At 33.6% G+C, this 16,621-nt stretch overlaps 2 protein-coding genes across 3 annotated transcripts in view; one reads left to right on the forward strand and one right to left on the reverse strand.

Annotated features, from left to right (window-relative positions):
- The window catches only part of camk2a (calcium/calmodulin-dependent protein kinase II alpha), a 66,579-nt gene extending 59,585 nt beyond the window's left edge, over nucleotides 1-6,994 (forward strand). For both annotated transcript variants that reach the window (XM_073824582.1, XM_073824583.1), the window contains 4 exons: nucleotides 1,003-1,078; nucleotides 1,570-1,664; nucleotides 3,287-3,528; nucleotides 4,876-6,994. In XM_073824582.1, the coding sequence (XP_073680683.1) occupies nucleotides 1,003-1,078; nucleotides 1,570-1,664; nucleotides 3,287-3,519 (404 nt within the window). In that variant the 3' untranslated portion in view covers nucleotides 3,520-3,528; nucleotides 4,876-6,994. The remainder of the gene's footprint in view (nucleotides 1-1,002; nucleotides 1,079-1,569; nucleotides 1,665-3,286; nucleotides 3,529-4,875) is intronic.
- Nucleotides 6,995-10,511: 3,517 nt separating this feature from the next.
- Nucleotides 10,512-15,714, reverse strand: sra1 (steroid receptor RNA activator 1). Its single transcript, XM_073823947.1, has 5 exons — nucleotides 15,645-15,714; nucleotides 15,295-15,429; nucleotides 13,215-13,432; nucleotides 11,878-11,986; nucleotides 10,512-10,925 (listed from the first exon to the last, which is right to left on the reverse strand). Exons 1-5 carry the CDS (start codon nucleotides 15,712-15,714, stop codon nucleotides 10,762-10,764), a joined length of 696 nt encoding a protein of 231 aa, XP_073680048.1. The 3' UTR covers nucleotides 10,512-10,761.
- Between the last annotated feature and the right edge of the window lie 907 nt (nucleotides 15,715-16,621).

Below are 16,621 nucleotides of genomic sequence, written 5' to 3' on the forward strand. Positions count from 1 at the left end.
GTGGTTCAGGAGTGGCTTAGCAAGAAGAATACGAAAACAAGCCAAATTTCTTGACACGTCTGTGTGTGGTGGTTCTTAATGCCTTGACCCTAGCCTCAGTCCATTCCTTGTAAAGTTCACCCAAATTCGTGAATCGATTTTGCTTGACAAGTCTCTCAAGGCTGTGGTTCTCTCGGTTGGTTGTGCATCTTTTTCTTCCACACTCTTTCCTTCCACTCAACTTTCTGTTAACATGCTTGGATACAGCACTCTGTGAACAGCCAGCTTCTTTGGCAATGGATGTTTGTGGCTTACCCTCCTCTTGTGAAGGGTGTCAATGATCGTCTTTTGGACAACTGTCAGATCAGCAGTCTTCCCTATGATTGTGTAGCTTAGTGAATCAAAAAGACAAATTTGAAAGCTCAGGAAACCTTTGCTGATTGGTATGTCAACATATTCCAAGTTGTTGAGATAGTGAATTGGTGGGTTTTTGTTAAATTTGAGCCAAAATCATCACAATTAAAAGAACTACTTCAGTCTATGCGCATTGAATTTGTTTAATACACGAGTTTCACAAGTTGAGTTGAATTACTGAAATAAATGAACTTTTCCACGACTTTATAATTTATTGAGATGCACCTGTATATATTTAGCAACTGTAAGTGAATCTCAAGGAAAATAACAATTAAAAGTGACACCTACACTCTTAAAACTAAAGGTGCTTTAAAACACAGAAATGTCATAGAAGAACCATTTTTGGTTCCCCAAAGAACTATTTAGTCAAAGGTTCTTTAAAGAACCATCTCTTTCTTACCTTTTTATAATCTGAAGAACCTTCTTTTGCCACAAAGAACCTTTTGTGGAACAGAAAGGTTCTTTAGATGTTAAAGGTTGTTTATAGAACCATTTAGACAAAAACTGTTCTTCTATGGTATTGTGAAGCACCCTTATGATGTATATATAGTTAAATCTACAATAATCTGATCCACTGGAAAAACTTTGAAATATCTTTATGCTTTGCAGTGAGGAAGCAAGAAATCATTAAAGTAACTGAGCAGCTCATTGAAGCCATCAGCAATGGAGATTTTGAGAGTTACACGTAAGTTTTTCATCATTTAATACTTAATTCTTACTTTTACTCAAGTAAAAGTAATTCAAATATTTAATTGAGTACAAGAAAGTACTACATTTTAAATGTTCTTAAGCCCAGCAACTTTTATTTATACGAAGTATGACATTATGCTTGGGAATGTAGTGAAGTAAAAGTTTTTCAAAGACAAACACTCTGCTAACACACAGATACTTTTTAAATGTACTTGAGTAAAGTAAAAAATACTTCACTACTGTCCACCTCTGGTTGTAACACTTTTTTCATCTGTAAAGGCTGGTTTACATCATCAAAAATAATTGATACTTCCTAGGATTGTTAATCAAAATAAAGTAAGGTATATATCACCATCCTGGCATACCATGAAGAATTTATCACTGGAAAACAACATATTTAAACAAGACCAATAAGTCAATGTCAAGACTACATTCAATATGAGATATTACCAGTATATTAATATGATAAATTATGTTTGTGTGCAGGAAGATGTGTGATCCCAGCGTTACGGCATTTGAGCCTGAGGCCCTGGGAAACCTGGTGGAGGGACTGGATTTCCATCGCTTCTACTTTGAAAATTGTAAGATGCAGCATGTTCCTATATTCTAATTATACAAATATAAAGCTAAATTCCAATTAGCTTCTGCCTAATTCTATTTGACCTTGATTTTCATATTGAATATCAGTAGGCAGCCGGTTTCCACCACTGAATTAAAAAATTAAAAAAGGTAATTGCAACTTTTTATCTCAAAATTCTGACATTTATCTCGCAATATGAACTTACAGTTCTGACTTTGATGCAATTGCAAGTTCACAACTTGGAGTTTATGTCTTGAAATTCTGATTTTATAACTTGTCTTGCAATTTTGACTTTATTTCTCAGAATTGCATCACACAACTCACAGTTGTAAGAAACAAATTCAGAATTCTGAGATAAAAAGTGGAAATTACCTTTTTTTTTTTTTACCCAGTGGCGGAAACAGGCTTCCACAGTAGCAAACATGATAATATTACATACTGAGCTTTCATATTAGCGTTATATTACATAAAAATGAATTAAATATAATTAAAATTAAGTAAGAAGTAATATAATAAAATATTAACGTCTTAAAATTCAAAACCAGTGTTGGGGAAAGTTACTTATAAAAGTAATGCATTGCAATATTGAGTAATCACTTAGTTACTTAGGTACTTTTTAAATCTTTTTAAATACTTTTTAAATTATTTGTTTGTTTTTAATATAGAAAGTTCTATTTTTGGCAAATGTAAAAGCCTTTTTACACCAAAAGCCTCAGGCTTAGAGAAAAGTAAATTCACGCCTGTACAGTAGACCGCAGAAGAAAAAATGTCAACTTGAGTTATTATCTTGAGTAATTTTTGCTTATTAGTATGGATGAATTGGATCACCGAAGGTCGGCAGCTAAGACATTGGTTAATAAAATAGCATAAAATACAAAAAGGATATTTGTGTTTTTTAACATACTTAATTATTGCAGGTTTGTGTTGAATTCTACTGCTTTTATTCATTTTGAGGAATACTGTATCTGTTTTTTTAAGTGAGTGAGACGAATTCATGCATGTTCACATTTATTCTAGAACTAAAGTAACATCTTACTCACAATTTCTCTCAACATGGGGACAGGAGATCTTTTAATCAATAAATGGATAAATATAGTACCTGGCTATAATTATTTGAAAAAATAACTCAGATATTTTCTTGTCAGTTAAAAAGTAATGTGTTACTTTACTAGTTACTTGGAAAAAGTAATATCATTCCGTAACTTGTGTTACTTGTAACCCCCAACACTGTTCAAAACATCCTTTTTGTTTTTCAAATGCTTTAAAAATTGTATCTGAATGTCAGAGGAAACATTAATGTAATATTTTTTTCATTTTGCAAACATTATGGGAGCACCGCTCTAGAATCTTCTAAGTATAGTAACATTTAAAAACCATCAGAGAACATCCAACTCAATGGTTTCATAATAATAATAATAAAAAAATGTGAATGATGTTTCTTGTGCTAATATTTTGAAAATATTATTCAAAACCCGACAGCATTCTAGTATCGTAACTTGAAGCCTTTTTGCTCATTACTGAAAGAATGCCCGACATTCCCTGTCCACTAGGATTGCAGCATCTCTAGCAACCTAGAGATATTTTTGTGGAAAAAGTAAATTTTTTTATTCTATGATTTAACAGTATGGTCAAAGAACAGCAAGCCGGTTCACACCACCATCCTGAACCCTCACATCCACCTGATTGGGGAGGATGCCGCCTGCATCGCATACATTCGTATCACGCAGTATCTGGACACAAACGGAATGCCATGCACTGCTCAGTCAGAGGAGACAAGGATCTGGCACCGTAAAGATGGCAAGTGGCAGATAGTCCACTTCCATCGCTCAGGCTCTCCCTCTGCTATCACTAAATAAGAGAGTCAGGTAATAAATCTAATTGTTGTTTACCATTTTGCACAAATATAATGATTGCAGAAGAAGATTCAACAATCAATCAATTCAACAACTGTTGCATTCTTCTGAAAAACAACTGCACTCTCCTGTCACAGAGTTCTGACAAACTATACTTTCAGTTTAATTTCTTGCTGGCAGTCTGTTCAAAATGAAGATGAAGGCAAGTTTTGCAAAAGAATGCAACACTGAAAATAATTTTCCTCCCATCTCATATGTCCTTCTAGAAACTGATTTAACAAAGAATTGGCTTCTTTAGTTTTAAATAACAATGTGCAATATGGTTCTAAGAATTGTAATATAGTAAAAAGTTTGACTAAATCAAATATTTGTACTTTATTTTAGTAAGAATGCCTAAAAAGCATAAAATGCTAAAAACAAAAAATGGTTTTAAGTCAGTTATTTCTATCTTTTGCTGTAATGTGTCAGTAGGAAATATTAGTTTACATTCCCCAACTTTCATTTTGCCATTAAAGGAGAAGTCCGGTGTGATATTGACCTAAAGTGTGTTGAATCATGATACCGAGTGTGAACTTACCTTTCATAGCTCATCTCGGCTTGTCCCCTGCACTCCGAAATCTGGCACTAGTTAGCCGATGCTAACAACAGGTTCTCTTTGAGGGTGGCTCGGGCATCAGACTAGCCATGTAAATAAATCACTGTTTTGCACCATTTACGAGGCACAAAGTAGATCCACACTGCATCGGTAGACTTACAAGGGCCCTGACATTTAAAACGAGACATTGAGAACTTTGAAAAAGCACTGGTAGTTTATTTACAAGAAGATTTATACAGACAGTACCTTAAGGAAATTTACCGTTCGCCGCCATCTTGAATTTAGTCACGATAAGTCGAGTGACTTAAATGTGGCATATTTAGCTGAGGTGGCTAATTTTCTTCTGTAGTTTAGAACAAAAAAATTTTTAAATCCCTATAAATGTTTTTAAAGACATTTGTTTTAGAGAAACCACAATTATTATTTGTTTGTAGTCTATTCCATTCCTGGGTTTGTCTAAAGACAAAAGATAACTTGGTGAAACTTGTTTGAGAACAGTCATTGTACATTGAATATTTTGTGTCGCTAATGGTAATAAAATTCCACATTTATACTGTTACTGAATAATATTTGTATACACACTGGACAATTCCATTCCTGGACGTCCTGCAGATTTCCATTCCAAACAAACCCAAAAATCAGACCCAGATTTTCAGGATTTCTTGAAGTGCTAAACCCTCCAGAACATATTTTTGAATTATATTTGTGAATACATTAATTTGAAACATTTTGCATACTAACCCTACCTTCTTTTTCTGCCTTAGTTGAAAATACCAGAGTTGCAGGATCACTGGCTTGAGGATGTACAAGCTCCCAGCTTCTCATCTCATTCCTTGAACTTCATTGGCCCTCTGCTTTACGGTGTCATCACATTCACGTTAGCATTTATTCTCATTGCTCAGAACACTTCTATATGGATACACTCTGATGAAGCCACTTCACTGTTGCAACCCTGCTATGTGGTATCAATGTTTTGGTTTTTTTTCAGTATCTTGGTTATGTTTACAAAATTAGCCACCATGTTTTTGACCATAAGTGCTACATTTGCAGATATTTGACACAAATGAGAGATTTGGGACAACTACTACAGTACATTCCAAACGAGATCCTGTTTCCTGCGTTTTATAAAAACGGACACCTAGATTTTAACTAGTCTCTCTCTTAGGCCTGTAATAAACTCGAATATAATCTGACTGAAATGGATCTCTGTGTAATTTTCATGTCTACCGTTAAACAGAAATACTTTAATACATGTTTATATATTTGAAATAAAGTAGAACTGCTAGGTAAGAATATAGAAATGACGTTTCCTGTGACAGCCTGTCCTCCACTGCCCGATTTCCAGACAATCGCCATTGAACGTTTTTCTACCGAGTTTAGTAAAGCACAAATGAACAATAGTGAATTTCAGTATACGCCCTTAAAATCAAAGCTGCATCGATAGCACAAAAAAAAAACACACACACACACACACACACACACACACACACAATCTAATAAACCCACATGATCCGCACTGCAAGAACAGATGGATCAAGGGGGCTGAGCAACCCACTCAACGAACTGTTGCTTAAAGTTAAAGCCGGTGCTGACGGTGGCATTATCGAGAGTTGCAGTGGAACAGTAAAACCCATGCGAGAGCTTTTTGTTTTTTCCTGCCGTACAGGGTTTTCAGATCCGGGTCTGGTGTGGTGTGCTCAGAGCACTTTGATAAAGTTCTTCCAGTAGGGCTGGTGTATTTGTTCTTCCTTTTGTATTTAGGATTCAGGGATTTTTTCTTTTTATTACAAAAGGAAGTCTCTTGAAAAAGCTCTTAAGAGTTGTGTTTGATGTCCGGGCTTAACTTCTATTCAAATTCAATGGACGCGTGTTGCTGGAGAGAGAGCTTTCAATAATCAGTGCTGAAGTGTTTATCTACTGATGTCTTTTTAAAATGATCGGTCTTGCCGTGACGGTCAGCAAATGTACATTCGTATTTATTAACACGAACAATCAAAGTTATTCAGACGAGAAAGTGGACATTGATAAAAGACCTAGCTTTTAACTTGTTGATATTGTATTCAGACTATTGCTGGTGAATATCTGTTATCTGAAGATTAACTGCTGTTCAGATCGATCTCTGTCTTATCTAAACATTTGTATGGTCATGTCTTTCGCATCTTAAATGCACAGATTAATAACGTGTGTTCAGATTTACTAAAGCAGTTAGATTTTTATTAGTAATACTGTATGAGCTTAGTCAGATATTGCTTCTTGATTCTTAGTATTTATTTTGTAAAGCAAGAATGTTAACGTGATGATTGTATGCACGATTTTTTGTTCTTGGATTCATTTTATCAAACATTTTGCCATGGCTGTATAAAAGCTGCTGTTCATCCGGTTTGATCGTGTGAAACACTGCCATCAGCAGACAACCAACTCTAATATTTACTAGTCTTTTTATTCTGGTCATATCTAAACACTTTCAGGCTACTTGTGGCACAATGATCCATTCTTATTATTCAATTACAGAACCAAAGTTTTCCTCTTCTTTTTCCTCATTATTTAACTCCTTAGAAAGACATTTAGAATTGAACGAAATAAAATGCATGGAAACCTTTTTTATGTCTTCTAGTAACGTGGTTCATTGTAAACAGCTACTGAAAGAGAGTTGCTTTGTGGCCTCTTTGATGTTTTTGTCTTCTTTATCGTTTCAGCACAGTTTATGAAAGGCCTAACAGCATCTTTTGATAGTTTTTGGCGTATATACTCTGTTTTGTTGAGGCATGCTGTTTTTGTTGTAAAAAGTGGGTGGGTATGATATTGTTTTTCGAGTAAAATGTACTTTTTGCAGTTTGGCTCTAATGCAACCGGGCTTATAAATAAAAGTGCTTTACAAAGTGTTGTAGTTGTCCTTGCGGATTTGTTGTATTTCGATGATCTTAAAAATTCCTTGTTGTTTTGTGGTTTGTGTTATTATTGCACTAAACTGTAAAAAAATGATTTGTTGGTTTAACTTAAATTTTGAGTTCGCTGAAACTAAGTGATTTTGTAGTTTCAACTAATTTTTTGTTCTGAATTTAATATTTTTTAACCTAATGTTTTGTTGTCATAACTTTGGATGAAATATTGTATCAACTTCATTAATTTTTTTTTAAATTTAAATTCACTCAACTGCATAATAGTTTGTTGTTACATACTAGTACATGCTTGCCTTAAAATCATGCGTTATGAGTTAAATAAACTTCAAACACAAGTTAGCATGACAAAAGCTTTTTAACTAATTATCTTGGCATAATAGATATATTAATGAATATAAAGTAGGTGCTAATTTGCATACATTTCCAGTACAAAAATCTAAATAAAAAAAGTCAGTTTCAAAATTCTTTTTTAATTTTTTTTTACATTAGAGTCAAATGTTAAAAATATATTTTTATATATATACGTTTTTTGAGGAATAAAATGTTGTATAAAATCAAGCAAATTATATATGAACAAATCCCTCTGTAAAAACCTTCAGGATATAGACAAGAATAAAAATGTAAAGTCAGGTGTGTGTAAGTGCTACAGAAGTGGAGATTTGTGGCTCAGATAGGAGAAAAAAAAATATTTTGAGAAAACGGCATTAAAAAAAAATTATTGTAATTGAAATATATTCATACACAAAAAAAAAATCGATAAAGTGCTATAAAGGAAACGCTTAATGGTGTCTTTTGGATGTTTTCTTTCCACTAGTCTGAAAAAAACACTTCACAAAGAACCAAAAGGCCCAAAATCTCAAACTCAAACAGGTGCATGAAAAAACTGTTTTTGCCTGCAGTGTCTCCCCTTAATTCAATTGTTTGTTTTTTTTGTTTTTTTTTTATGTTTTTTAATTTGAGGGGGCAACTACTCTAGTTTAGTCAACTTACAAACTGAGACAATGAAAACTTAAAATATAAAAGTAAAATAAACAAATTCAGAAACTGTAAGGTGTGTCAACATTAAAAAAAAATCATTGAAACTATGTGATATGATTTAGTTTTTTAAAGTGTCACCAAATTCTGGAGACATCTGCTGGTAAGAATGGTGTAAAGTCAGCTCAAACATGCATAAAAAATATTTTACTGTACAAACCAATGGCAAAGGTTTTGTTGAAAATGTAAATCTATTAATTGCAATTGAATAAGTACTACTGAGTAATATTAATTAGCTCTTTGATGAAGGTACTTTTTTTATTTCAATGTACTATATTTTAGTTCAGTACTGTCTTTTATTTAACATTTTGTCTTTGTAGAGGATTTATGGTACTAAGTTACGTTTATGTAATAGTTATAATCCACTTATTACCCGTTAATTACATTTTGAGCATAGACTTTCCAAATTAAACTTCTGGAAATCTTAAATGCTTTTTAGCACATATTTAAGTTTGGCTTCTTTTTAAAGAAGACATTTGACAAATAAAATAAGGTATTTTTTAAAGTATAGAAGTTTAGGTTTTTTATTATAAAGAATGCACGAAAATACTATTACATTTTAAATAAAATAAATATTTTCCAAAACATGTTTTACTATAAATCCATGTGGCAATCAAAGCCATAATCTAGTTGTGTTTCAATTTGGGGTTGATAACACACACACACACACACACACACACACACACACACACACACACACACACACACACACACACACACACACACACAAAAAAAAAAAAGATTTTCAGTAATATTTTGTTTAGGCGCAGTACTAAACATTTTTAATAGATAAAATTCATTTTCCGCTGCTTTCAATGCTTCATTTTTTTGACCACAAGCAGTTCCAAAACTTTTGTATGATTCAGATGAAGTACAAAATTTTAAATATTCATATTGGAGCATACTGTCTGTAAAAAGCGTAATGTATTGCAGAACATACCCTACAGAACTCAAACCCAAACAATTGCTGCTTTAAGCTATATTTCATATTCTTTTTCTTTCAAATTTGTTGATGGTAATGATGAAAAAAATCCATGGCAGATAAAAAAATCCATCTGTGTGCCAATGCAATTTAGGAACAGCACCATCTACTGGTTAGTAAATATGAAAAACTAAATCTTTCTTAATACTACAGTATTACTATTCTTTATACTGTTTGTAAAATACTAATTTAACATTTTAAGTGTGGCTTAAATGTTATTGCACATGTCATGGAATGCTTTTACGTTTGTGTTTTGAACTATGCATAATGCATGTTACAGTATAATGGCTACAACAGTTTGATGGTTTTTGCCTATTTTATTGCACATCAACACAGCTTTTTCAGGATTACATCCAAGGACAGCCACTGAGATGCATAATGGCCCGGTTTCACAGACAGGGCTTAGACTAAACCAGGATTAGGCTATAGTTCAATTAGCACATTTAAGTAATGTCCATAAACGTGCTCAGAAAAAAAAACATTACTTATATGCATCTTGAGACAAAACATAGGCACTGATATATTTTAAAATCAGTCAGTGCAAGTTTCTTTCAGTTTTAAACAGCTCAGACTTACATTTTAGTCTAGGACTAGGCTTAAGCCTTGTCTGTGAAACCTGAGGAATATCTCAGGTAATGCATACACTATATTGCCAAAACATGAATAAACAGGTTGTTAAAATTACTAATTTAGTCATTTCCATTAGTACGAATCTTTGTTTAAGCATATAATGATATTCTAGGGGATTGTGTGCTTCTAATTTTCTAATAATTTTCCAGTTTTGACAGGACCCTCTTTAATTCTAACATGGCAATGCCTTTGTGTATAAGGTTTGAAAAGAAATGATTGATTCAGTCAGTGTGGAAGAACTTGACTGGTCTGCAGAAAGCAAAGTCCTAATCTCAGCTGAACACCTCTGGAGTGACTTTAAATGCAAACCTTGAGCCAAAAACTCATACACTATATGGACAAAAGTATTGGGACACCACCTTCTTTAGAACAGAAAAAGGCACTTCCACTGTGGCAAGAATTCATGCATTTATAAATTGTATTCCCATCTCTGTTGCAACCGTTTTGGAAGTGTCAAAAATTACTATATCCATGTACAAGTCATTGGTGTTTGGTGATGAGTTTTTAGCTCAAGGTCTGCATTTAAAGTCACACCAGAGGTGTTTAGCTGATATTAGGACTTGGCTTAATGCAGAGCAGTCAAGTTCTTCCACACTGACTGAATCAATCATTTAATTTTAAACCTTGCCTTATACATAGAGGCTTTGTCACGTTAGAATAGAAACGGGGTCCTGTTGCTATCAAAGTAGAAGAACACAAACCCCTAGAATATCATCATATGCTTAAACATTAGGATTTGTACTCATGGAAATTACCACAGAAGTCAAACCTGTTCATTAGAATGGGGTGTCCTAATACTTTTGGCAATATAGTGCATAATCTGCTAAACTGGCTGAAATAATTGACAATCACCTCCTTTTTAAAAGCGAATTTAATATACAGTAGTAATACTTAATACCTACATTATTTTCATTTCGATGAGAAAAAATAAAGGACTGTTTCCCACCACCACTCCACAAAAAAAATTCATATTACATGATGTAGATGGGAATGGGCAAATTTTTAAAGGTGGATTATACAAAACTTTACACAAGTTAACAAATCACTTTGGCAACTTATACAATGCAGCATGGGTTTTCAGAGGAATGGACATCATACAGTCCTCATGAGTCTTGATCAGTGCAGTTGTTTTGTTCTGGGTTCAGGCTCCGCGCTTCAGCGATGAGACGCTTGACTCCCACCATCCACTGACTGACTTCAGCAACATGATCCACTATCAGGCCTCTGTGGATCTCATCAGCTGCATCCCAATTCTTTCTTTTCAGGTCTGAAAAACAAGGCACATCTAGCATGTTTAATGTTTGTAAAAATTGTTAAAAAGTATATATACAGTGCCTTGCAAAAGTATTCATACCCCTTCATTTTATTCACGTTTTGTTGCAGCATTATGTTAAACTGCCCACATCATTTTACACTCCATACACCATAATAATGACAAAGCAAAAAACAGATTTGCAAATTTTACAAATTTATTTAAAATGAAACACTGAAATAAGTACATTGCATAAGTATTCATACCCTTAACTCAGTACATAGTTGAAGCACCTTTACAGCCTCAAGTCTTTTTGGGTCTGATGTGACCATCTTTGCACATCTGCATTTGGCAATTATCTGCCATTCTTTGCCTCACCTTTTCACCTCTCAAGCTCTGTCAGCTTGGATGGGGGCTGGCAGACATTTTCTAGAGTCCTAGTTGTTCCAGTCGTCTTCAATTATGGATAATGCTTCTGTGAACCTTCAATGCAGCAGATTTGTTTCTGAACTCTTCCCTAGATCATTGCCTTAAAGTAAGTCTGTCACTGAGCTCTACAGGCAGTTATCTTGACCTCAGGACTTTTTGCTCTGATATGCATTTTCAGCTGTTAGACCTTTTCTGAGAGGTGTGTGCCTTTCTAAATCAGACTCAATCAAAATGAATTTGCCACAGATTAACTCCACTCCAAGTGTAGTAACATCTAGAAGCAATATGAATGCTCCTGAGCTAATATTTCTAATAAATTTGCGAAGTTGTTACAAACCTGTTTTGTGCTTGGTCATTATAGTGTATGAGATGTAGATTCATGTGGAAAAAAAGTAATTTAACCAAATTCTGCAACAAAACAAAATGTGAAAAAAAAAAAAACTTTTGCAAGGCACTGTAATGACAAACTCCTTTTGCAATACTTTACACCAGAATTATTTTTGTGAAAGTGAGCAACACTTGACTGAAAAAGACTCACCTTGGGACAATCTATGCATTCGGTGTTTAACCAAAGGTGAAAGTTTTCCACTTTTCCACATGTCCTCAAAAATCTTCAGACGTCTTTCCACATCATCACAAATCTGTTTCTAAATAACAATGACACATTGTGACATGATTTTTCATTTCTCTACTCTCCAGTAACTATAATATTCTTTATTATTGGTGCAATTAAAGATGACTCACTGCAAGGTGTTAGAATTTTTTCCCATTGCAATGACTTTAAATATTGGTTGTACTGTATGTTATGTGATTGATCCATAAGTCTCATTTAGTGTTCTTTTATTATCATTGAGAAACTATTATAGTTTTTGTTAATTATTTAAATTAATTATATAATTTTTAATGTTTTTTTTTTTTTTTTTTTTACTGCATCAATTTAAATTAAATGAAAGTGAGAAATATTGCACAACATTTATTTTATTTAAACTAAATAAAAACTAAAAATAAAAATAAAAATATATATATGGTTTTAGTTTATATTTAACTTAAGGGGAGACACTGCAGGCAAAACGCTGTTTTTCATGCACCTGTCAAGTTTGAGATTCTGGGCTTTTTGGTTTTCATAAAATGTTTTTTTTTTTCAGACTAGTAGAAAGAAAACATCTAAAAACACTTCTTTTATAGCACTTTATCTATTTGTGTCAAAATATTTCTATTACAATGCATATTTTTAAAGGCCATTTTCTCAAAATGAGTTTTTTCTCCTACACTGAGCCACAAACCTCCACTTCAGTAGCACTTACACCAAACTTTACAGTTGTATTCCTGTCTATATCCTGAAGGTTTTTACAGAGGGATTTGTTCATATATAATTCGCTTGATTTTATACATTTTATTCCCCCAAAAAATGGTTAAAAAAATATAGTGTTTCCTCTCTGTTCTGTTTTTTCTGAATTATGGCAAGATGAAATGAGACACCCAAAATTCCCTTTGTAAAAACTTTTGACTCCAATATGTCAAAAAACAAAACAAGAATTTTGAAACTGACTTCATCCAGTGGTTAGATTTTTGAACTAGAAATGTATGCAAATTAGTGCATATTTCATTAAATAATGCCTCATTTGCATATTTACACCTAACATAAAAAAAAAAAAAACTTGTAACACAAAAACTATTTGCAATTATCAATGTAATCAATCAACTGGGTAAGTAAGGTGATAACTATTAGTTTTTTTTTTTTTACCCTATTCACCTGCAGGGCCTCGCCTTAATCTTTTTAAATTTAGTCCAACCTTTTTTCCTTATTATGGTTAAACCTTACAGGCTTTTGAACTTTATTTTCAACCAGTTTCAACCTTTCAACTCTCTCTTTACCTTTACAGTATGTCTGCATGCGTTTAACACCCCATGAAGTGCTTCTAGCACATCTTCAATTGACGGCTCTGTCTCCAGCTCTACCGCATCTATCTTTCCATCTGAGGGAGTTTTTTGACATACAGATGGTGGGGTGCTGCTATTCAATGGAGGAGGATTCATTCCCCGGGGCGGTGTTAGCATTGCAACTGGTGGAGACTGCATGTCTGAACCAGAACCTACAGTGGGAAAAATTAAAATTGTATAATTCATTATATTCATATAAATTTGAATTCCCATTAAAAAACACTACATTTTTGCACCTCTTTATTTTCTGTGGTAGACAGGTTTACAGATGCTATCATTATTTCAACTTCACCCAGAAACAGGACATATAATAAGCAAATTGACATTTTTGCTTACATTCTGAACTGTAATAGCTAGAATAAAAAAATCCTCTGATTTCTCCAGAGCCCAAATAGTCATTTGCTTAAACATTTCAGCAAGAAAATAATTGTGCCACATTCACGTTTTGACCATATGTGACCCTGGACCACAAAACCAGTCTTAAGTAGCACGGGTATATTTGTAGCAATAGCCAAAAATACATTGTATGGGTCAAAATTATTCTTTTTCTTTTATGCCAAAAATCATTAGCGTATTAAGTAAAGATCATGTTCCATGAAGATATTTTGTAAATTTTCTACCATAAATATATAAAAACTTGATTTTTGATTAGTCATATGCATTGCTAAGAACTTCATTTGGACAACTTTTAAGGCGATTTTCTCAATATTTAGATTTTTTTGCACCCTCAGATTCCAGGTTTTCAAATAGTTGTATCTCAGACAAACATTGTCCTATTTTAACAAACAATATATCATGGAAAGCTTATTTACTCAGCTTTCAGATGACGTAAGAATCTCAATTTCCACAAATTTACACTTATGACTGGTTTTGTGGTCCAAGGTCATATATATATACACATTTTTGTTCCAAGGAGCTCGGACAATCCTGAGCTGAGATATTATGTTTAACTAAAACCAGAACTAAAACCATTAAAAATAACAATAAAGATATTATAGCATGTCATAAAAAAAATAAATAAATAAAACACTTGTTACAGTTTTTTACAGATGCTAGGACACATTTCTCAATACTTAGGTCACTTTTGCAAAACTCTTCACACAGTGAGCACAACACAAGTCTATGTGGGCTAAACTGAGGATCAATTATCATTGTTTTGGCACAAAATGCATTCAGTGACTACATCTCTCAAATTTCATGAATTCTTTTCTCACTCAGACACAACAACTGGCAAAAATCTGTGTACGTACAGGACATTTTGCTCGTGCTTACAGACTGTTTTCAAAACTGTTAAACTTATGTTCAAAACAGTAACATAATGCAAAACTGAATAAGACAGCAAAATTCAACAGCAATATTTTATTGAAACATATTTCAAATCTAAAAATGCGAATAGATTAGCATTTCTATTGTATCTGTATCAGTGGATGGTGTGTATACAAATTCTTGTATTTTGGAATTACTTAGAGCAAAAAAATAAAAATAAATAAACTACATAAAATATTGACGAATTCTGCATCATGTCTGATTCATTCCAGTAACATATACTGCAATTATAAACAGAGAGGTGTCCTTGTTTTACACAAGAAAACACTGTGTAATGCTACATGTTGTTAGTGTTTTTTAGGTCATTGTTTTGTGGGTGACGAAGTGTGTTTGTCTGCTGTCAACCTTTGCTAGTGTTCTGGAAGAATGAGTTTATTTGAGACCTGAATAAAGTGTTTTGGTAGTTGTAGTGCATTTTGAATGTGAAATGAACTGCTTTGCCAAACTGAAAGTCGGTTAGGAGAATTGTGTGAAGAGTTTTGCAAAAGTGACCTAAGTATTGAGAAACGTGTCCTAGCGTCTGTAAAAAACTGTAAAGCACATAAAAAGGTTCGGTAGCACCAATAAATAAAGGTAATCATTCCAAAACAAAAAAAGATTGAAAACTAAACAGAAAACTAAAATACAATTTGTCATTTGCTGCAAACCTGTAAACAGGTGAATCAAGACAGATGTAGATAACACTTACCAGATGGATGAGCTTGATCTGTAAATTGGGGCGCATGCACCCTCTTGTTAAGAATATTTCGTTTGGTTCCACCCGAATCCTTCTGTAAGCCATATGAAAACTGTGGTGGGTCGTTCCATCCGTGCTCCTGATTACCTGCGCAGAAAAAAAGCATCATTATGTGTGAGTGCGGATCCCCGCATTTCATACCGGATCTAACCATTATCTAAAGGTGTGCAAGGTCTAGAGTCTGTTTAGAGATTTTTTTCCAAAAACGACTAAATCTGCAAGTTATTTCTCTTTTTTTTTTTTTTTTTTTTTTACAAAAAAAATAAGCCCAGGCCCAAACACCAGCTCTCCACTCCACCCACCTCTACTTGTATCTAGTTTTCCACAGCGATCCAAAATGTTCAACAGCGAGTGGAAATTAGGCTTATGCATGCACACTGATCCAGGTTTTTCATAACTGTAAAACTTCTCTCGGTTCCTTCCAAAACTGGTAGGTCATTTGTGTAAAACCATAAGTTATTCTTATACTTTACAATGACAATATGACAAATGTAGTATGTGCAAATTACATTCATACTATATAGAACAGGGGTCCCAAAACTAAGGCTGAACAATGCCAGATACATATTTTGAAAATGTAATTTTAAATATATTTTTTACTTATATCATGTCTAGAAAATTCAGTTCTTGTGAAGTTCACCCAAATTCTTGAATCGGTTTTGCTTGACAAGCCTCTCAAAGCTGCGGTTCTGTTGGTTGGTTGTGCATCTTTTTCTTCTACACTTTTTCCTTCCACTAACTTTCTGTTAACATGCTTGGATACAGCACTCTGTGAACAGCAGCTTCTTTGGCAATGAATGTTTGTGGCTTACCCTCCTTGTGAAGGGTGTCAATGATTGTCTTCTGGACAACTGTCAGATCAGCAGTCTTCCCCATGATTGTGTAGCCTAGTGAACCAAACTGAGAGACCATTTTGGCCCATTTTGGCTCAGGAAACTTTGCAGGTGTTTTGAGTTGATTAGCTCTATTGGCATGTCTCCATATTCTAATTTGTTGAGATAGTGAATTGGTGGGTTTTTGTTAAATGCGAGCCAAATCATCACAATTAAAAGAACCAAAGACTTAAACTACTTCAGTCTGTGTGCAAGTTTCACAATTTGAGTTGAATTACTGAAATAAATAAACTTTTCCATGATATTCTAGCATTAAAAGGTTTAATAAATACAGGTAAAATCATAATAAAATAAAAATAATAGTAGTCAGTCCGGCCCATGGAATGTTCTTTTATAAACGGATCCGGCCCCCCATTAAAGAAAAGAAAATTATGTGGCCCTCTCAG

Source organism: Garra rufa, chromosome 19, assembly GCF_049309525.1.
Source record: "Garra rufa chromosome 19, GarRuf1.0, whole genome shotgun sequence".
In the NCBI taxonomy this organism is placed as follows: Eukaryota; Metazoa; Chordata; class Actinopteri; order Cypriniformes; family Cyprinidae; genus Garra; species Garra rufa.

Bases quoted from the DNA above. Each gene is read 5' to 3' on its own strand.
- sra1 (XM_073823947.1), bottom strand. From the start codon at position 15,714: ATGCATAAGCCTAATTTCCACTCGCTGTTGAACATTTTGGATCGCTGT. The intron at 15,430-15,644 runs GTGGGTGGAGTG...TTTTCTGCGCAG, and splicing joins AAAACTAGATACAAGTAGAG to GTAATCAGGAGCACGGATGG. The intron at 11,987-13,214 runs GTAAAGAGAGAG...ATTGTTATTTAG, and splicing joins CATGCAGACATACTGTAAAG to AAACAGATTTGTGATGATGT.